Below are 21,770 nucleotides of genomic sequence, written 5' to 3' on the forward strand. Positions count from 1 at the left end.
CACTTTTTTGATAAAAGTTATATTAATGATTTTCTCACTCATTCGCTAGATGTTTTCATTGCAAATGAATTGCAGGTAGAAAAATGGAAAGTAAACCAGCGCGGTGAGTGGATCTCGGGCACACAACTTTTATAATTATTCATAATTCAGCTAAGATAAGGACAAATTGCAGATAGTTGGGCGGCTGCAATGGAATTACAAAAAGGCTTTAGGCCAAAACTCCAGTGTCCGGCGAATTAATTAGAGCCATGGCACACAACTAAGCAAAACCAAAACCGAAACCAAAACCAAATTATGTCGAACAGCCGCTGCAAATGCTGCTGCACTACGGGCAACCGAAGGCCAAAAGATAATTCAATCAGGTGCCCGTGTGTGCACATATGCATATGCATACTCGTACTAAATGTGGCTATACGGCATTACGTATACGCCGCGTGTGCAGTGGCTCCGGTTGCTCCGACAAAATGCACAGCCCACACGCATCGACTCTCGGCCCGCCAAAGGTCAATTTCATTTGGGGCTAGCTCCTCCGCTTTTTACTGAACGCTGGCACCCACGCCATTTTCCGACTTTCCCTCGAATTTCCCTCGGCATCGCTCAACGGGCCGCCATAAGCAGCAGTTTTTCCTCCTTTCCGCTTTTCCTCTTTTCCCTTTTGCCGTCGCGCATGGCAACGTGCAGCAAAAAGCGCCTGACACACAGACCAACTGACAGATGGCCCGACCACCTGCCACGAGCAACCTTTTTATAGACCCAATACCCTGGAAAAGCATGCTAATTGCATGATTTAATACATTTCACACATTTTCCACCTCAGTTATCGCCAAGCTTATGCAACTCATTTATCTGGAATACCAAACATTTGTGGGAGTAGCTGCTCTTAGTAACTGCATTTCAGCAGACAACCTACGGTATTCGCAAGTCGCACCCATTCAGCGCTGTGGGCGAACAAGTTTTTGATACATTCATGAAGCTGCCACATGCGTCTAGCGGTTTTAATTGAAAAATTGCCAACTGCCGTGCGCTGAATGTTGCCCTCAAAGGCTTATGGGCGAAATGAAAAGCATTAAGCTGAAGATTACTACGATATTAGCGCGGCATAATTGTCTGATTAAGTGAGTGCCGTGCCTGCCTATTGCCACGCAGTCCTTTGTCGCTGTGCGGCAACGTGGCGTATGTGTAATGTAATTTGCAAGCTTTTCCGAAATGTAGCAGCCCATGCACGCTGGCAATTAGCACGTCCCGTTCTGTTTTTGCTCCGCTGCTCCTTTCTGTGTCCTGCCAAGCACTTTGATCAGCCATTGGTCCTGTGTGCGGTATTTTGTGTAAGAAGGTAGTGCCAACAACAAATGGCAAATGGCCTTGATAATCGCAAAAGCAAAAGCAAAAGCAAAACTGAGCGGCACAAGGATCCGCAGGACGAAAGGTTGAGTCAGCCACCTTGCGGCTGTCACTGTCGACAGGAATCCTGTACTTGCCATTGTCTTTAGTCGTCACATGAATGGAATTACGATTACGAAGTTACCCCTTCTACATTCTACATCAGCATCCATTAAAAAGTTGCGCCTGTCTGCTCGCAAGGATGTGCTCCTAATGGCTCTAATTAGGAAAGCAATTAAAAGTGGCTTCACATCCTTGCAGGCACTTGAGTCTCGAACGACATCGTGTACTATAAACTATGCTTACTATTGCTGATTTATTAAATATCAGCTCGCTCTGCTAATTATTGCGAAAATCGCCAGAAAATTTCATCAACGATTTCTATACTTTTTTGTATTTTTTTATTGCGATGCAAACATTAGGCTAATGCCGCCGGATCCGGATCCTCGAGGGTCTAATAACTTCAAACATTTGGCTCGTCTAGCCCCAGTCATAATTAAAAGCAATTCCCTTTGTTTTGCCACCAATGCGGGGCAGAAAAAAAAAAAAAGAAAAAAGGGAAAAAAAATGTGGAATAATAAGTTAATGTTTTAAGCGGCTTGTCAAGCCATGACCTTGGCCTAGGCAGAAAAAGCGAAATAATGGAAAAGAATAACAAAAAATAAGAAGCATTTTGTGCCGCCCTCTCATTACAATTTAATGCGCTTTGCTCAACAGCTTAGTAAAGATTTAAACGACGATGGCTGCGCCTTCGTTACCATTCCCATTTCCCATCTGAAAAGGGAGCCATTAAAACGATTTAGTTAATTAACATGCCATCCGAGTGCTTCGGCATCTCAGCAACTCGCCATCTCGCCATCTCGCCATCTCGGCATGTGGCGCTCACTTTCAGCTCATTGTAAATGCATGCTATCGATTCCAGCCACAGGCCCCGACTATCCGACTTTTCCGACCATTCCGACCATTCCGACTTTTCCGCCTTTCCGCGCGCGGAAAACTCACTCGTAGTTAGCCCCACTTGTCTGGCAATTTCCCCCAACTTTATGCGCTCAATCAGTTGCAAGCCCGCCAATTGCGTCGCCATTTTTTGAAGAGCTCTTGAACTGAACTATACGTTCGGGAAAATCTCACTCATAATTGCATCAGTCCAGTGGAAACTGATTGATTTTTGAAAAGGTTTCACTGCACTGGGATTTTAGTTGAATTGAGAGTGGCTCAATAATTTACCAAGTCATTTGGCGAAGCCTTTAGATTTAGCAGCCAACTTGCCAAGTTACCAGTTTTCCAGTTTTCCAGTTTGCCAGCTTGCTGGCATTTCACAGTGACAATAAGCCGCCTTTCTTATCTTGGCGAATGCAGGAGAACTGTTTTTCTTGCCGGGAGCAACAGTTTTCCCGATGGCCGGATAGTCGAATAGCCGGATGTGCCGGATGTGTGTCCAAGTCGCTGGGCAAATGGGTGGCTGCATCTCTCTGTGTGTGTATGTGTATGTGTGTGTGTTTATGCAATTTTCACAAAGTTAACAAAGTGAAAAGTCCTTGCTGGTGGCACGTAATTTATGCATGGCATAAAGAACGATGCACTCGTCCTGCCACGTCCTGCAACCAGGACAAAACCAGGACTCTCTACACTCGACTCTCAACTCTCGAGTGGAGAGCGGCAGGCAATCTGCAATCTGCAGTCGCTCCTGGGTCAAATGCTAAACATCAATCACTGCACTCCCCCCTACTCCCTCCCACCATTTTGCCGACTGCATTTACACTTATGTGCCACACTGTCTGCCAGCGAAGAGGTCCTTTTCATCCTGGTTCACTGTCTGTATTGATTACCAATTTGTTGCGACTGCCAATGCAGCTTTTAATTGAATCGAAGAGACTTATCGTGCAGCCATAGAAACCCGGCCAAAAGTATTTGTACGTAATATGTCCTTGGCTTAATTAATCGCTATCGCAATCGCAATCGGAATCGCAATCGCTCAAGGAGCGTAAACATATCGATCAACGATGCAGCAGCAGCTCTGAAGATATCACATGCAACTCTCAAATATGTTTACAAATTTCCCACAGTGTACGTGGAAATAAATCGCTGTCTTATAACACAAGAAAAAAAAAATATCAACAAAAAGAGAAATAATGTTAATAAGGTAATTAAAAGTAGTACTCATTTGCCCTGTGCCATTAATAACGACTCATGTAATATTAATTAACTTGTAAATAAAGAATAAACTCCGTCAATAAATTGCCATCAAGCGTATATGTTCATCCGACAAAACGAGCAATTAAATAACAATTAAATATCGCTGGAAACTCCGGAAAACTCCGGAAAAACCCCTCACATTCCACATCCCACATATACATGTATGTATGTAATATGTAATGAGGCCAGCCACACATTCGATAAAAATGACAGGGGAGCTTTAATTAAAACCGACTTTGTTTGATTGGCATTTGCAAAGGGACAAGAAAATGGGGCGAATTAAGTGAAAATTTCCTGAAAATGCCTCATTATTGAGCCAAAATAAACTGGCCGCATTTTCCGATTGCTCACAATTTTCCCATTTCTTTTCGGGGCGCCGCGTTAATTGCGTCGTGTTGACAGGTTTTCTCGACCTTGGTGAGTAGTTTTTTGGGTATGTGTTTGTGTGGGGCGGAAAATGAAGAAGTTTCCATTACAATCAACACAATTACAATCAAGCCGACAGACTCAAAAATCCAATTTTTTGTTGCTACATGCTCTCATTCTAGCAAATGATTATTATAAAAAATAAGCAGTTGTTGAAAAAGCGCTTGCTCGACTTTTTTGCATTAAAATTGCTACTTTTTTTTGCATAAAAATGCTACGTTTTTTTTGCCATTAATCCATCAGCGAATTGTGCGAACATTTCAAGTTTTATTACTGTCAGGAGGCAGTGTGCAAAGTAATAAAATTGGTAAAACATACGCAAACACTATTTTTCACACACGAGCACACACGACACTCGATTTTGTATTTTTTATTATTTATTTTTGTTGTAAATGAGCAGTGCTCTGTGATTTCGCCATAATCAATTTACGCAACGTCAAAGGGTAAATGGGCAAATATTTGAACCGGCGTCGACTTCGGAAAAGCGAGCGGAAAACTTTGATCTTCCACGCTGCATGGCTGCTAGTTGGCAATCAATATCTAATGAAATTTCAAATTTATGTGTGCTCCAGAATGTAATGGTATACGATATCCTATATACATATATAAACTATTATCAGTTCTACTTGCAAACAAATACCATCTAAAGATTTGTATTTTCTGTCGCTTATTTTATATTCACTCACTTTTGACAGCAGCGCATGGCTTCAATTTTAAAGTCCATGTATGAAAAGCCAGGCTCACTCGTCGATTGCGAATGCTGTCCATGCTCAATGGCAATTTAATGGGCTTCAGTTCGCAGAGTGATTCTTTTGAAAAACAATCGAGAAGCGATTGACCAGCGCAATAAAAGCCATTAAAAAGAACATTAAAAGCGATTCGATTCGTTTCGATTCGATACGATTCAAAGACGAAGACGATGGTGAAGAGGAAGTCGAGTAGGAGTTCTCTCAAGTAGAATATTTAGAAAACCATTTAGCTACTTATATGCGTATTTAAGTCGAAAACAATTAAACTAACATTTGAGCTGACTGATGGAGTAAACATGGGATTGCAGGGCATCGTTTAAATGGCGGTGCTAATTGCACACGAATGGCGATATAGCCGCGGGACCCAATGCTAATGAACCGGGCCCATAAACAATGGCTATTTCGGTTCGCTAAAGCAGCTCTATTCCGTTTGGCACAAACGAAAAACCCCGGAGTTTTCAACCGCAACTGCAATGGCCAACGTGAAATTTGGCAAAACAATCGATTCGCTGGGCCAATTTCAAGTAACAAATCCAAGTCCAGCTGCTCCTTTGGGGGCTCCTTTGAGGCTCCTTTGGGTGTGGCAGTGCCCACCTGGTGTGACCAAATGAATTACCCAAAAACCGGAGCAGTTCCGCCTCGCTGCTTTCGTAATGCCAAACTGGCCAAATCGATGGGGAAACCTGGGCCATGGGTTGTAATCTCCTGTGGGAACTGGAACTCTCTGTACAGGATTTTTTGGAGCCTTCGGGGGGCTACTGAAACCAGAAGTGTTTGCTTAGCTGAGTATATATTTAAATGTCTTATACAGACATCGGGGGATTTGTTCATTCTTTAGCCCAAGTTGGATTACAAATATTTAATTTAATATTTAGCCCAAGTTGGCTTATAAATTTATGTCAAGCGGCTATTTAAAAGTTCAACTATTCCACTTAAACTGCAGCTTATTTAGCATTTTTGGGGCCACTCGGATTCATTTAAAACACCCGCAATTGAGGCGAATCCGCTAGCTGCCAAGTGGGCCATCCTCAAGTTCCGAACTCCGAACTCGTTGCCCAATTCGGTGCTAACTCAATTTAGTTTACACTCGGTGAGTGCCTTTCTCCTCCTGCTCCTCCTTGTCCTGCTCCTCCTGCCTTCTTCTTTCATTCCCCCAACTTTCCTTCTGCTGCCACTCCCCCTTCCTCCATTCAGCGCCCACTTTGGCAGGCGGAAAGCAACATTGTCATCTACATGTGCTCGTCTACATTCAGGTGCTGTGGACGAGTTGCCGTAGGCTGGAAAAAACTTTTTTGTCTGCGCCCCAAAGTATGCAGCTCAAAAGGAAAATGCTGCCAGTGCGCTGGTGTGCGTGAGTTGAGTGCACGGCGCGTGTCTGTGTGTGTGTGTGCTTGGTGGGGGGAGAAGGGGATTGGGAAGTGGTTGAAAATGTTGTCGTAAATATTAAAATTTCATACGTTTATGCAAATTCACTTTCGACAACTTCACTTCCTGTCGTGCTGTTGGACTTCAGCTCTTTTCTCACCTCCCCGCGACTTCTGTAATTCCTTAGACACTCGCAAAATAGACAAATGTGTATACATATGTTATTAAAAATAAATATTATTAGCATTTCAAATCGAGCATTTAGATCGAAGATTCTAAGAGCCAAATTGGCTTCTGCTATATACATACATATGTATTTTTGCAATTGTATAGTTTCCCACCCGTTTGTGTGCGTTTCTCTTGGTGTACGCACACACGTACCTGCTGCGGAGTAAAATGAGTTGTCGCTTTATATGAAAATGAACATTTATTAAGTTGAAATTACATTACAAATAATTTTCATATTATTGTAATGCACACACACACACACACACATGCGTGTTTGCCTATGAAGGGGGCGTTGGGGCGTGGCACACGGGCGGCGAGTAATAGCCTTGTAATATTTATGTAAATGCGTTGCCGCTGCCGTCTCCCTCACTCCTCACTCCGCCTATCGCCGTCTCTGTCTGAGAGCGAAACATCTCTGACGACTGTCAGTCAGATTTTCCCCTCAGTGTTTTCCTTTGCTGCCACCTTTTTTTCTCTTTTTTTTGCCTGTCCGCCACTTGCTTATTTATTCATTTGCATAAAATGTTTTAATAAAGATTTTGATTTCACTTCGCATGTGGGTGTGCGGGTGTGTGTGTGTGCGACTAAGTAAATGGAATAATTGGCTCTTATAGCGTCCAATTTGTCACATCTTCGTATGCAGATTTCGCTGAAGAAAAATCGCATTCGCAATTGCCATCGATGGGCGGAATTTTGAACAAAGCACTGGTTTAATAATAATCACACAACTGAAATGGAAATCTATGCCTATCTATATCTAGCTATACGAGTATATATGTATATAAAAAATGGCTTACCATTTATCATTGGCAAGTGCTCATAAAGATAGCCTTCACCTTTTTGCCCCGGGGGAGCCATTCAATGGAAATCCCAATCACAGGAGCTCGTATTTATTTGCATTTACATAGAACACTGATAATTTATTAACTGAAAGCCTGCATATAATTTAAACGATTTAATTTGGTTGTCATATTGGCGGGCAGTTCAATTACATTTCCGGACTATTTTCAATTACCGCGCTTCTAAGAGCCAATGTTTCTTTGGAAATTCTCCCATTATTGAGTTTTTTGTTCCATACTTTTGCCAACGTAGCTTCCGATCAACGACATTTTGCAACATGAAACGTATAATTTTCAGAAACACAACTGCCTATTAATATACACATGCTCATATTTCCCTAATATGAACGAAGTCTAAATACCTAATTATACCTTGTCTGGCGTTCTCAGAATTCTGAAAATTAATGACAGTGCCCAGGTAGCGAGCGGGTGTATAAAAGTCCTCAAACATCGCGCATACGCCGTGTTGACCTTGCCAACTGCACTTTTTGTCCTGCTTCCATCATGCTGCCGCTGTCCTGTCTTCATCTTCACCTTCTTCGCCCCTGTTTGCTTAGCCCGGCTTGTGTAAATGGAACCGAAAAATGCTAGTAGTGTGGCTGGTGTTGAGGGGGCGGAAGGAGAACTAGAACCAGAACCAGAAGCGTAAAGGCTGCGTTGCCGGACAAGAGCTGCATACGAAATGCGTTGCAACTGGGCTAAGGGTTATCATTCGAATGGAAGGTGGGTTGTCGGGGTCACCCGCCCATTGTTACAGTTTTGTTTCCACTGCTCTGGCACTCTGCGCACGTAACATTCGTATAACTTTCTATGTATCTGCATTCGCACCTAGCCACCTAGCCACCTAGCCACCCAAGTCGCCCAACCATCCAACCATCCAACCATCCAGCCAGCCAGCCACCCAATGCCTCCTGACAAATATCTATTGTGTAGTATTATGGTGGCCATTGTTTGCCAGTTAGCAGAGACTGCTGCTGCCGGAAAAAAAAAGAAGACCAAAAAGGAACGCAAAGAAAAGAGGGAAAATTCGGAGAAAAACGAGCGCACGCTGTCATCACAGCGCTCAGCTTATTTGCGCTGATATCACGGAGCTGCGGAGCTGGAATGCAATGCGTTGCATACTTTTCGGCTGTCACTTTTAAGGCGAAACAGACCTACAAAGGTGCAGATTACTCTATTGTTTTTCTTTAAAATCCACTGGCATTTATCATTTCCCAACGAGCTGCCTCTTTTTAAGATACCAAAATAAAGTGAGATTACCGAACAAAGTGAGCGGAAAACGAAAGTTTTAGCCAAATAAAACTGATTCGACTCATCTGTTTACTTTGCCTGCGTTTGACACACACACAGAACTAAGAAGTAAGCCCCTCAGCGTTTTCCACCTGTCTTAAGGGAAATAAGGAAAATTATTAAAAAATATATATAAACATATAAATGTGCCATAAAAGCGTGTATACGGCTACCCTCTGAGCGGAAAATCGGAAAGGGACGCGGTGGATCCTTCGTTTATATTGAATTTTAAGCTTTCGACAATGACGACAGCGGAAGGATTTGCGCCACATCCTTCGTTTCCCGCCGCAATTTTCCCCACCTTTCAGACCCATTTTCTGCGCGTGACTTTGTTTTAGTATTGCCTTCATCGTTTTTTTATTTTCTAACATGTGGCAAAATTATTTCCGCTCAAAAATCGACTTCCGGCAGCTTTCGCTATTCAAGCTACACTTTCGTCTCTTTTTTTTTGCTGACTTTGCCCCTGCGCAAGTATTTGTTTTTAGGAAATTAACGGACCTGCAAGTGACAACGAAAGTGGAAAAAGGGACTTTGGGTAAGGAAAATGCAGTCAAGTCGATTTCGTACTTAATAACAATTTACTGTATTGGCGAAGTAAAGGTGAACTTTGGAACAATCCAGTTTCATGCTGGATTGTGATTTATGTTCGAGGAAATAAAATAATAAAATAAAATCTATTTCGTGGCATTTTTCACTGTGCAAATTGCTGGTGAAAACAAATGAACTTTTTCGATTGTCAGCGTGCTTGAAAAACAAAAAAAAAAGTAACAACGAACAACACAAAAAGGCCAAGAAAAGTTGCAGCGCCTGTCACATTGTCACAAAAATCGAATAAAGTTTTCCATTGAACTTGTGCACCCAATCCCCCTCCCCTATCCATAGATTCGTGTGCTTTTCCGCTTACCTGTTGCCACCTGTTTGTAGCCGTTGTGGCAATGAAATGGAGCGATTTCCCAGCACTTTTCCCTGGTCACTTCCTGGTCCGCCGGCCCGGTCAGAGGTCAGGAGTTCACTCCAGCACTCGCAGCTCAAACGAACTGCTCCATTATTAAACAGCACTTTGGCCACGCAGGCCAACTACCCGGCGTTTCTTCAACTTTGGCCCACAGCTCCACTGGGTCCGCACCCCCCAAAAAAGTGGAAGTCAGATTTCCACCGCCACCGATCTGCCAGACGAGCTATAGACAAAAGCCGTTCCCATTCGCCGCCCACCCAGTAATTAGAATGTGGGAACAGTGGCTTGGGGTACTGCAAGCGTGTGTTCCCACCCGCATGGTGTTCTCACTGCTGTTCCCAGTATTTTGGCTCTCTTAAAAGCGCCTAAGAGCAGGAAAAACTTTAGCGCTAGAAAACATGCTGTTTTCTTATTTAAAAAACTTGTGTTTCTAAGCAGTTGTGCTACTTATTTTTTGACATTCAAATAAAGTCGAAAGTTGAATTTATTTGAATAACTTTTAACAGAATGCTGGATATCTGATAGTCGGAACTTCCCCTCCATTGCTGAGAACAGTTACAGCCACAAAGTGTGCCCACTTGAAGGAGAACATCCAGTCCGCATCCTTCGTTCTTCCACAGGTTGTTATAAGCCAATTAATATAAGGAGTTTATTTTCAAGGTTCGCTGTGACAAAACAATAATATTTAATCAGGTAAAAGACCTATAATTTGATAAGCCTATCAGGCGTGTTATCGCTGTCATTGCATCGTCATTTGTGTGGGGAAAACCTCTTCAGGAATGCCCACCTTATCGGGGTGCGTAATCTTCATAAGCCCCCACCAAACCCACTCAAAGAGTAATTACTCACCCGCAATTATCTATTTTAAAATGTATTTCTCATTCCATTCGATGAGGGTTTTCATTTATTTGGACCCTTTTATTGCCAGCTTTGTTTGCGTTTTTGATGTCCTTATCACTTGCGATGCATTAATAATGCATTTGAATCATTTGCATGCGCACTCGCTCAATGGAGAAATCTAATTAAATAATATTAATTAGGTTCGCTAATAAAAGTTAACTGGATTGTAGTTTAGCTTAAATAATAAGAAAAAAATGATACCAAATTGCCATAATAAGTGCGAAAGATATTGATTTGATTTTTGTTTTTTATTTAATTTTTTTGTATATGTAATTTAAACGATATTTATATAATAATACAGAAGCTTCTGGATATTAAAAGTATAGTATATATATATATATATGTATAGATATATATATGGGTATAGGTTGTATTGAAGGAGTCCTAGTGCATCTTAAACGCTGGCTGTGATTGCCTAACCACGATGATGTCCATGTCCATGTCCATGACCGCGTTTTCCGTGCTTCTTTCCCTTCTTTCCCTTCTTTCCCTTCTTGCACTCTTCCTTCTCGACTTTGGCGCTCTTTTCCTCGACACAGGATGGGAAACGAGTCTGCTTTTCGTTGCGGCACTGGGATCGGGACAGGGAACGACTGCGATGACCTGGGAACTCAGCTGGTGGTGGTCCATGATGGGCGAAAGGAAACTCCGGACGGCGCTGGTGGTCAAATGCTGGTCCTTCAGTGGGTTCTCTTTGGGGGCCATGTTGTCTGTTGTGATGCGGGCCAAAATGATGGCCATGGTGACCGCCATGATGGGGACCAAAGTGGTGGCCACGGTGACCTTCATGGCGAGGACCAGAGTGGTGGCCATGTGATGAACCAGAGTGGTGGCCATGTGATGGACCAGAGTGGTGGCCATGTGGAGGGCCAAAGTGATGGCCATGTGGTGGCCCAAAGTGATGGCCATGTGGAGGCCCGAAGTGGTGGCCATGGGGCGGTCCGAAATGACGCCCATGTCGGCGGTGCCTCTTTTGCACTTCGTCATCCGAACTGGAGCTGCTGCTCGATGAGGAACTGGAGCTCGATGAGGAGCTGGAACTAGATGAGGAGCTGGAGGAGGAGCGCTGCCTTCTTCTCTTGTCCTTGCCCTTTCCCTTTCCTCTGCCTTTGCCCTTGCCTTTGCCCTTGCCTTTGCCCTTGCACTTCTTCCCTTTCTTCTCATCCTCCGAGGAAGAACTGGAGCTAGAGCTGGAGCTGGAACTGGAACTGGACCTCGAACGGGAAAGGGATCTCTCTACTCGACGGTCATGTGGTCGACACGGTTGGCCATATCCGTATCCGTATTCTGGTCCGAATCCGAATCCGAGTCCGAGATCTCCACGACAGTCGCGCCGAGATAGTCTAGGCAGCGAGTGGCTCCTCCGACAGGCCGCGGCATTCTTCTGGGCCCGCGGCAGGCCCATCCATCGAAAAAACTGGCACTGATCCTGCCAGGGTCCGCCAAAGGATCTGCGATCGATGTCATAGAGAGAAGGTCCAGCGGGTGGTCCAAAATGTGGTCCAAAGAGGGGTGCAAAATGAGTTGGTCCGAAGTGGTGACCATGTGGATGGCGGTGGTGAGGGCGGCCATGTCCATGTCCATGTCCATGTCCATGTCCATGTCGGCCATGATGATGAGGTCCGTGACCATGCTTGTGGCCATGCTTGCGACCATGTTTGTGGCCAAAACCGTGACCAAGCCGGCGACCGAAGCCGTGATGGCCATGTGGTCCACGGCGCCAAGGATTGCTGGCCCAGCCGTAGCCGTAGAATACCTCTTCGTCCTCGGAATCGGAGCTCGAACTGGAACTGGATGAGCTGGAGCTGGAGGAGCTAGAGCTGGAACTGGAGCTGGAGCTGGAGGTGTTGGGGGGCTCCTCCCCAGTTGCCGTCTGCTCCTCCGCCTGTTTCTTGGCCTGCTTCTTGGCCAGCTTCTTGGCCTTCTTCTTGTCCTTCTTGGCCTTCTTCTTCAGCTGCTTCTTGGCCTTCTTGGAGCCCCCTTCCTGCGCCTGCTCCCGGCACTTGAACTCCTCCTCGGACAGCAGAATCAGTGCGTGTCCCAGCATGCGCTCCACCTTAGTCACCTTATTCATGGCTTTGGTGTATCGCTTGTTACTGGATGGCATCCTGACATCGCCCTCCTGGCCCCAGGCCTCCTTCTCGGCCAGCATGACCAGGGCCTGCTCCAGAACGCGCTGCAACTTGTTCACCTTCTTCAGGGCATTGGTGTATTGCTTGTTACGGGGTGGCGTCTTGACAACCCCCACCTCGGAGGTCGTATCATCCAAAGAGGCAATGTCGCAGTCGATCAGCTCCTGGGGAACTTGCTCCTGATCCTGCTGCTGCTGCAGTCTGGACAACTCGCTCATGCTGATCTCTTCTTTGGGATTTTCCTTCGCTGGTGTAATATTTGTTGGTTTCGCTTGGTTTTACGGGTTAGAGTTCGCTGGGATACGCTATGCCACAAAGCTGAAAGCCTGAAAACTGATACCATTCGCTTGCCGGCCGGCACTTTTTATACGTTCTGCGACGTCAGCGTTCGTCGGCGCCAGCGGAGCGGAAAGGGGGCAAGGAAGCGGTGAGAACGCCCCACACTGGTGGAGCTGTGAAATGCGTCGCCGAACAAAGGGAGAGCCGTTGGGGCACAGTGGAACCTGCCTTGGCAAAACCGAATGATCGAAAGGATGGTTACTTGCTACCTTGTTGCACAAAAATATTTATGTTTGTGAATGCAATGATGCATAGACAACTGATAAGCTTGGGTGGTGCCTAGATTTATATTCAATCCATGAAATACACAACAAAAATAAATAAACAAAAGTATGCAATCATTTGCAAACCTAATCTAAATACCAACGAAATGTTATTAATGACAACACACTGATAAGGTTCTTGTAACTGAACTGCAAGTTAAGTTGATCTAGGTCCACGTTAGGCAGGCTTGTCTGTAGCTTGGCGCCCTCTCACCAACACCAATGCCGACTTTGTTTTGCTATCGAGTACGTGGATTTTGCGTCGTTCTCCGATTGCCAAAACAAAACAATACAAAACCCGAAAAATTGTGGAAAAAAGCTTTAGCTGTGGGGATTTCTTTTCAAGAGTTGCGTCATGTGATGAAATAGCCACCCAAACAGAAAAAGAAACTATCCAACTGATCCACATAAACGAAATTATGTTTATGGGGAATTTCGCAAGATAATGAAAGTATCAAAATGGATAAAAAACAGTCTGGAAAATGGGAAATGCAGTCTTCCTGGCAAAGTTCACAGCCCAAAAAGGAACCGAACTCACTTTACAGGACATTAAGTAGAAGGTATCAGGATCAGAGATCAGGGAGCATTCGCTACAGACTCAAATGAAGATCCTCATAATGCTTCATGATCAGTTATCACTCGTGAACTAAGTAAATCATCATCTGTAAATGACATTTTTTCTGACCATATCGTACCTGCATTTAAATTCCAATTTAACAAAGACACAACACAGGTTTATTTTCCATTTAGCTTGTATTTATATTTTATTATTTGCCAAATACACTTAAAACTATTTAATTTATTGTATAGAGATCAGCACATCACCACGTCATCGATTCTTTAGATTGGACTTTATTAATTAGTGGTATATCATATATATATACTTATCATACATTTTTTATTTTATAAATATATTTTTTAATGCAACACTATTGTACCATGAACACATCAAATATTCATTAAGCTTGGTTTACGAATTTCACCACCAGACTTTCATCATCAGAAAATGCTGATTATAAGTATATGTTGGAAAATTGCATAAATATTGGGTATATCGAAAATACTCAGAACTTAAATAAGATCACTGATTTTTAGGGGGTATTCAAATATTTTGGATATTTGTATCACATTTCTAATGGGCGTTTTATGTACGAAAACATAAATTCACATTATAGTTCCACAGAACTGTTTTCTTATGAAAACAATACCAAATAGAATTATTCATCTTTCAATATGATTTTCCAAACACAAAATTTCATAGGGTAGCAAGGTATTTTGGGCCTATTTCTTGCGAAATCATATCAGGGGGTGCACTTATTCATAATATAGGAGGGAACATAGATCTCATGGGTTCCGAGGACTTTTAAACACGAAAACAAAAAATTAAGTATGTACATATATACACTTGAGTTTTCATTTTTGCATCAACTTTATCACAACGCAGCTCAACGACTGAGGCATCAAATCTTTGTACATATCTCGTTTATAGCTTTTGCAGTTCCTCAGAAACTGGAGAACCGGTTGGGGGCAGGGAAGTGAGTCACATATTATATATATTATATATATATATATTAGTCACATAATATATGTACATTGGTCGGGGGGTATGGGCAACTTATATAAGGCGATCGGAATGGGGGATTTGGGGCAGGCACAATATCTTCACATAGGGAGTGTTTAATATATATATGATATATATATGAAATGCGATTGTTATATATAAGAGCGCGAATCTCTGGCACTGGGCACTGGACTTTACTTTGCTTTCCTTTTTTTTCATACTTTCTGGATTGAATGTATTTTGATCTCTTGTGAACGAACACACGTTGCGAAAAAACGCTCCAATTTGTTCGGCCGATGTCGCCAAATGAAAGCCCCACGTACGTGAGATAGTGCCCCCAAGTGCTCCACAAAGTTTTGGCGCAAAAGCTCAAAGCTTTCGTTAACTTGATAATGAGCCAATGTCGGAGCAAAACTGAGAGAGCGAGTAGGGTTGTCAGTGCGATATGGTTTTAAACCGATCGCAAGCTTTGTTGAGTCCAAACTCACCACATTGCAAAACCGATTTGGGTTCGGATCAACCGACTGTATTCCATTTGTTTGCTTTCGTCCAAGGTACAGCGCGAATTTTTTAGGAACTCCTTAGCGTTGTAGTGTAATTTTGGAGCCACAGTTCTTGAAGATATCAAAACTATTTAGCTTTTAAGATTACTTTAGGGTATATTTTAAGTATATTTTTTTGTTATAGCAAGCATAGCAAATGAATGCAATAACTTAATTACAGCTAGATACCACAGATGACCTTAAGATTAGGCAAATTCTGGGTGTTTCGGCAATATCGTTGCCATCCTGCCCAGTGGCGAAAACCATCCGTGGTTTGTATGCGCTTGGCGCAAGTGGCTGACTCTCTTAGATTTTCCTCCAGAAAATCTACAAATAGATGTTCAACTTGAATGGAATAATGCGATTTCCAGGAGGAGCCTTCAAACCTTCGCACTTGGCATTGCAGATGCCGCCACGTCTTCCCTCCTGACAAAACCGGCCATTGATTTGGAACAACCCATAGTTGCGAGATCCATTCGGATTGGTGGCGATCCTGCCGGTATCCAAATCACTTTCGTGCTCCAACAAACAAATCCCTTAAATGGGCGAAATCATAAGTCACAGAAGATCACTGGCCACCCCCATTTAGTTCATTGATATATCTACATTGGTTACACCCACTCACAATTGGAGAGCAGACTGCGTTCGAAGCCATGCTGGTCGAGCAGCTTGCGTGCCAGTTCACAGCGCAGGAAGCGCTTGGCGGAAACCACGACGGAGTCGCCGGCCAGCAGCAGGAGCAATCCCAATCCCAGCCAGAACCACGATCCGAACAGCGCAGCTCTCATATTGCGACTGCTTGGCGATGGCACCTGTGGCAGCGTCGTAGAATCGAGTGACCTTGGCCAAATGCCTCCGGGAAATGGGATAAGATGGAATGGGATGGGATGGCATCCAATGGGGTCAGATGGAAGGCAGATAGTGGAGACCCGGTGGCAGATAAGCTGATGCTTGATCCCATTCCCTTACTGAAAGGGAGCTCTCGCTTTTGGGTTAATGAAATCACAAGCGACTGCTGTTTGCGTTCATAAATCGTTTCTCTCTTTAATATACATAGAGTCCATGGTTGGTTAGTTATCATAATTTAATCGATAGTTAAGCCTAGGTCATAAGATAAACTGTGTGTGTATAATTATTTATTTTTCGCTATTGTATAAATCTCTCTCCTGTTGCCAATTCTTTCGCTACGTAGGTCCAAAACATTTACTCCTCGACTGAACTTGTAAATATCTACGTGGGCGGTATGTATATGGGCCCGTAATATAGTGTATATATATTAAATATATATATAGTATGTGTACATAAGTTAAGTTACTGCAAAGTTAAATATATTGGCAGAAGCGAGCAATTGGTTTTTTATTTCATTCGTATTCGTTATAATAACTTATGAACATCAGCAAATAGTTTCTCTCTTGGATTTCCCCTCACGTTTTCTTCTTCGTCTTCGTGCTTTTGCGTTTTTAGTTATCCATTCCGTGTTGATTTCCTTTCGGGCCTGTCAGCGACTTTTCCCCCCAAGTTTCTGATGTGGGTAGTTTTAAGTAACGTTCTGTCGTAGTTATGGGCAATGTTGGTACCAAAAGAACTTACAGCTAGTAAAACATGATAATTTCCCTTCAGTGTCTTTTCGTTAACTACTAAAGAACAAGTACATGTAAAACGAGAACACAAATGCCAAACTCCTGAGAACTACAATTTAAAATGAGTGCGTGCGTTTCTTCCGTCGTTTTGTTTAACTAACTAAAGCTTGTTCCAAAAAAAAAATAACGAAAGTGTACAACTAATTTTGAGTGGGAGAAACCAAATGCATTTGGCATGTGTGAGTATCTGCCTTCTCTTTCTCCGGCACTCTGTCTGTCTCTGTCTCTATCTCTATATCCGTCTCTGTCTCAAATCTAGGATTCCCATGGTTCATCTTCTTTGCCTCGCATCCTCAGTCCCGCTTATAGCATGACCTAGTCTCTAGTATATGCGTTCGTAGAAGAGCAGATAGGCCTGGGCCTTCAGCGCCGTATCCTCGCTGACCTCCTGGACACGCGAGTCGGACACGTAATACCATTTGCCAGGCGGCGCATGCACGTTAGCGGCCTCCTCCTGCTGCTGCTGCTGCTGCTGCGACTGCTGCGGCTGCTGCTCCTCGAGCGGCGTGGCTGGGGCATGGCTCTCGTCGGAGGTGGACGAGTTGCTGCTGGAGTTGCTGAAGTCATCGCTGTCGTCCATCGCCTTCAGGTGCAGTTCACGCGCCTTCTCCTTGGCAAGCAGCTCCTCCAGTTTCTTCAGCTGATCATCGTCCTGGTCCAGTTCCGCTTTACTGCCGTGTGGCAGGAACTTCCAGCGTTTGTCGTCCGGCGTCACCTTTGGCCGCACCTTCACATACGCCGTGTAGTGGCCACCGTACATGCCACCCGAGTGCTCCACCACGCCGTACAGCGCGTACAACAGCTTCTTCTGCTTGCGATCAATGTTAGGCAAATTCTTCACCTTGGAGCCACAGAAGGCGGCAATGTCCAGCAAATTGGGATAGCTAACCGGGCGCGTCAGCTTGCGGAAGACGCAGCGCGGCCCCAGCTGGAAGCGTTTCAGGTGCAGAATGAGCACCGCTGGCGGACTGGAGACCAACAGCTGCTTCGTAGCATTGGTGTTTACCGACTTGGCCTTCGGATCGCTGCCGTTAATGCGCTGCGTGCAGCTGTCGCATCCCACCTTGTTCTGCCCCGTCATCAGTTCGACAGCGGTGAAATTGTTCAGGCAGGACTGCACCGAGCACTCTCCATCCTCGCACTGGTAGCGCGGCGCTATCGTGGTGCTCCAGTCCGAGTAGCTCTGCGTGCGCACTCGCTTCGCACGGGCCTGGGCTTGCGCCAAGGCTTGGGCCTGGCTCTGGCTCTGGGCCTGGGCTTGTCCCTGGGCCTGGTTAGCAGTCTTCGCTGGCTGCGCTGTCGCCTTGGCTTCTCTGGCTTCGCCAGCTGTGCCATTGGATGCACCCTGCTCAGCTTCCACTGAGATCTGGCGGATCAGTGAGGCGCCCTTCTCTGAAAGTCCAGCACTGACCATGCTCGCTGGCGCGGAGGCATCCTCCAGGACGCCAGATCCGGAACCAGAGTTGTTGTTGCCTGTGGCATTCGTGCTGGTGCTGCTGTTGGTTGCTGTGGGTGCTGGACTGGTGGCGATTCCCGAGTCTGCAAGCGTATGAAAGCAAAGACGACGAGTCAGTATATTATAACAGGCAATTATTCAACTTTCGCACAGCAATGCTAATCACGAACAGTGTTTTGTATAAACCAAATCAACTTGCATGCGAATGCAATCTTTATAATTACAAAACCAAACTCAAGTATATACATATTAAGTTAATCTTGAGAACTACATATGTATGAATAAAGTATGGGTTATTGCAAAGTACTTCGGTTTAGAGGTCATAATTAAATAATGAAATGTAACACACTCTTTCCACTCACCATTCTCGTCCTCTTCGAGCGAATCCTTGTCCATGTGCTCCGGCGTGTCGTCGCGCTTCTCGCCCAGCTGCTGGGCATTGCCATTGCTGTCCGTGTAGAACTTGGAGGGAGCTGTCAAAGATGCCGAACTGCTCGACACATTGGTAGCGGACGGCGGGGCTGTGTCCTCAACCAGATTGTCCTCAACATCGGCATCGGAGTGCTCCGAAGTAGTCACGCTGGACGAGGTGGAGTCCTCGGTCTGGACCTTGGGGTGTTCGGGGCCATCATTAGCCTGGCCATCGCCGGCACCGAGGGAAGCCAATGGAGCAGCGTTTGGTTCTCCGGACTCGGCCAATTCATTTCCATTTCCGCTGTCATTTCCGTTCAGCTTAAGGCTTAACTTCTGGGCCTGCTTGTGGCGCTGGTGCTTGGCCGCCCGCTTTGCCTTACGCTCGCGCTCCTTCTCCTTCTTCACCTGCGATTTGGATGGGCCCAGGGATCCCTCCTCGCCAGCGTGCAGGAAGAAGGACGTAGATGAGGCTGTAAAGTTGACGCTTCCATCCGTAAACTTGGTGTTTATCGTCGGCTGACTGGAGGTCTGGGTGACGCTGGAGCTGCCGGGCGCTGGACTGAGCTCAGGACTTGGCTTTCGGCGCTGCGGCGGCTGTGGCTTCTCTACGGCCACGGGCAGCGACATGTCCAGAAAGTACTCGTGCCGCGAGGAAACGCTGTGACAGTCCTGGCAGGTGAGCGTTGACACGAGGAAGCCACGGAATACCTGCTCCGGGCGCAGGATGCGGTCTCCTGCTTGGTTGCCATAGATCTTGCACTTCTGTCGCATCTCCTCTGACACACTATTGACATCTTGATCCTTGTAGCCGAGGTTCTGCAGAATCACACGCTGGTAGCGCTTTAGATCCTCGTTCCGCACGCTCTCCAGCAACTGGCGCAGCAGTTCGTGAGCATCATGCTGATCGCCGCCCGTAAACTGTGGACATTTCATGCACAACCTGTCGAAGAGTTTGCTGGGCGTAAATACACAACCGCCCGCCTGCAGTTCCTCAAGGGCATTAGCTAACGCGGCGGTGAGTCCGCCCCAAGAGGAGAGGGTACCCTTGATCATGGGCAGCTCAATGTCTCCTTTGTCCTTTATGTTGAAGGTTCCTCCAGGTAAGACAAACCTGTAGAAAGAAGTACACATCAAATATAATTGCTCTACATACACATTAGCTAAGAACTTACTCTTCCCCGGGCTCCGCCAGTTCTCTTAGCACGCTAAGTAGGAACGGCGTCTGGGCGAGGCACTGCATCACCGCATTAAAGAAGCAAGTATTGCCCAGGTTGGTCAAACCTCGCACGCGCGGCAGCCGGTCCATTTCGATACGTGGCGTTTCCAGGGTCAAGACTCGCCTGTCCCCAGTGTCGCCATTGATGGTGGCCGAGTACTGACCAATTCTCTTTGCCATGCCCGGCACACTCGTCAGCGAGTCTGAGGGCGATTGCCCGGAACTAGGCGGTGGTGGTGGCACCGGTATGGCCACCTGGCTGCTTCGAGATCCTCCGCCGGCGCCCATCGCCAGAGCCCCTCCTCCGCCAGAGTCGTCAAATGATCCGCCAGTCATTGGCACGATCGGTGTGAGGTGCTCCAGCGTGGATTTAATCTTCTGCTCGATGTAGCTAATCGTGGGCGGACTGGGCGTGACCGTGGCAGTGGGCGGCTTCTGGGCCAACTTCTTGACCAGCTCCACGCACTCCAGCAGGTTCTTGCGCAGATTGGAGCAGATCTTCATGTCGCACTCATAACACCAGATGTCGAAGGAGCGCGTATTCATGGCGAGGGCATGCGAGTCCGAATGAGGTGTCTGAAATACACATATGGAGTATCAATGTAAAACGTTAAAATCTTTTGCAACTGGGGTGACTAAAGTTCAATGGAGTGCTTGGATCCCTGCTCACCTGGTAATGTTCTAAGGCGTGCTTGTGGCGTGCCCTCCCGCACAGCTGGCTGCCGCACTTAAGGCACAGCCACAGGGTGCTGTCGAACTCGAAGTCTGCGGGATCTCCGCCTGAACCGCCAGCTCCTTCTCTCGATTCCGATCCCGCTCCGCTGCCCACTGTCTTGCCCAGCTTCTGGCACTGACTGCACTCGTAGAGCAGCCCCGTGGACTTCAGTAGACGCCTTAGACGGGCAGCATCCACCGCCTTTTTGATGTGCTGACAGCTGGCGGTGGTGGGCGTGGCGCCATCCACCTGTCCGGCGGAGACGAGTGCGTTCCGATGGTGCAGCTCCTCATCGCCGGAATCCGTTGAGCTCTCGTGGTCGTGACTGTCCGCCTGACGCTTTTTCACCATGGCGAGCACCTTTTTGGCCTTGGCCTCCTTGTGGACGCGCTCTGCAGGAAATATGAAGCGTTGCAATCAGATGGATTTGGAATTGTATGGAATGCAAGGGATTTGGACACTTGCTGCTTGCTTCTAATTGGGCAATTAAGTTGGATAACTGGCAGCGGCTGCGATTTCGATTGGAACTCGAACCAACTGACTGACATTATTCGCTTTGTTTGCTTTGTTGTCTTTCGTCACGTTTGGAATTGTGAGCCAGGATTTGAGGTTAAGTTCGTCGCCCCGCTGCCAGTCAACGATATTGAGCGCCCCCGCTAGCCCCGCCCCCACGGTTGTGTGGCCATCCAAACATATATGTATTACCCTTTTTGGGTGATTTCATGGGAATCCAAAGGACTCCGCACTCACACACACGCACACGGACACACAAACACGAACTGAGATTACCCACACATGCACAGCAGCCACTGGCTTTGCGCGAAATCTTCAGAATTCGCGTATTACCTTAAATGTACTCGCTGCGAGATCCGTTGCACATGAGCATACAACATATATGTTTTACAGCACTCCAATGCGTTTTTTATTCGTATATGCGTAAATAGAAAACGTGAGCGACGTGACCAAGTGTGACCGTTGCTTATTTTGGTCGAAACACCCGTGTGGCCAAATTGAGCCGTTGTCAGAATCTCCATAACGTTTTCAAAATACAAGTTATTATTCAATATACACTGGTAGGCACAATTATTTTGACAAAATGTTCTTTCGTGTTCCCAATATGTTTGAATGCCCTAAAAATATGGTCTCGAAATATCGCATAATGTG

The 21,770-nt window shown here is 45.8% G+C and overlaps 3 protein-coding genes across 5 annotated transcripts; all 3 read right to left on the reverse strand.

Moving 5' to 3' along the window:
- Positions 1-10,611: 10,611 nt before the first annotated feature.
- Positions 10,612-12,803, reverse strand: LOC120456700 (hornerin). The gene has a single exon (XM_039643666.2). It carries the CDS (start codon positions 12,676-12,678, stop codon positions 10,744-10,746), a length of 1,935 nt encoding a protein of 644 aa, XP_039499600.1. The 5' UTR covers positions 12,679-12,803; the 3' UTR covers positions 10,612-10,743.
- Positions 12,804-14,840: 2,037 nt separating this feature from the next.
- Positions 14,841-15,969, reverse strand: LOC120456489 (lysozyme). Of its 2 annotated transcripts, none has more exons than XM_039643355.2 (3): positions 15,787-15,952; positions 15,552-15,701; positions 14,841-15,492 (listed from the first exon to the last, which is right to left on the reverse strand). In XM_039643355.2, exons 1-3 carry the CDS (start codon positions 15,818-15,820, stop codon positions 15,347-15,349), a joined length of 330 nt encoding a protein of 109 aa, XP_039499289.1. In that variant the 5' UTR covers positions 15,821-15,952; the 3' UTR covers positions 14,841-15,346. The 2 variants fall into 2 exon arrangements, with proteins under 2 accessions (XP_039499289.1, XP_039499288.1); XM_039643354.2 differs by having other exon boundaries at positions 15,263-15,492; positions 15,791-15,969.
- A 262-nt stretch (positions 15,970-16,231) lies between these two features.
- LOC120456486 (ubiquitin carboxyl-terminal hydrolase 16) lies at positions 16,232-21,609 on the reverse strand. Of its 2 annotated transcripts, none has more exons than XM_039643349.1 (5): positions 21,453-21,609; positions 20,562-20,998; positions 19,848-20,467; positions 18,624-19,786; positions 16,232-18,344 (listed from the first exon to the last, which is right to left on the reverse strand). In XM_039643349.1, the coding sequence occupies exons 2-5, from the start codon at positions 20,955-20,957 to the stop codon at positions 17,128-17,130; spliced, it is 3,396 nt and encodes a 1,131-aa protein (XP_039499283.1). In that variant the 5' UTR covers positions 20,958-20,998; positions 21,453-21,609; the 3' UTR covers positions 16,232-17,127. The 2 variants fall into 2 exon arrangements, with proteins under 2 accessions (XP_039499283.1, XP_039499284.1); XM_039643350.1 differs by lacking the exon at positions 21,453-21,609 and adding an exon at positions 21,072-21,192.
- Positions 21,610-21,770: the final 161 nt, after the last annotated feature.

Source organism: Drosophila santomea, chromosome X, assembly GCF_016746245.2.
Source record: "Drosophila santomea strain STO CAGO 1482 chromosome X, Prin_Dsan_1.1, whole genome shotgun sequence".
Classification (NCBI taxonomy): Eukaryota; Metazoa; Arthropoda; class Insecta; order Diptera; family Drosophilidae; genus Drosophila; species Drosophila santomea.

Excerpts from the sequence above, each read along its gene's own strand:
- LOC120456700 (XM_039643666.2), bottom strand. The coding sequence starts at position 12,678 with ATGAGCGAGTTGTCCAGACTGCAGCAGCAGCAGGATCAGGAGCAAGTT.
- LOC120456489 (XM_039643354.2), bottom strand. The coding sequence starts at position 15,953 with ATGAGAGCTGCGCTGTTCGGATCGTGGTTCTGGCTGGGATTGGGATTG. Across the intron at positions 15,702-15,790 it reads ACGCAGTCTGCTCTCCAATT|GGATTTGTTTGTTGGAGCAC; the intron begins GTGAGTGGGTGT and ends CGCCCATTTAAG. Across the intron at positions 15,493-15,551 it reads CTGCAATGCCAAGTGCGAAG|ATTTTCTGGAGGAAAATCTA; the intron begins GTTTGAAGGCTC and ends ATCTATTTGTAG.
- LOC120456486 (XM_039643349.1), bottom strand. The coding sequence starts at position 20,957 with ATGGTGAAAAAGCGTCAGGCGGACAGTCACGACCACGAGAGCTCAACG. Across the intron at positions 20,468-20,561 it reads ACGCCTTAGAACATTACCAG|ACACCTCATTCGGACTCGCA; the intron begins GTGAGCAGGGAT and ends TGTGTATTTCAG. Across the intron at positions 19,787-19,847 it reads CTGGCGGAGCCCGGGGAAGA|GTTTGTCTTACCTGGAGGAA; the intron begins GTAAGTTCTTAG and ends TTCTTTCTACAG.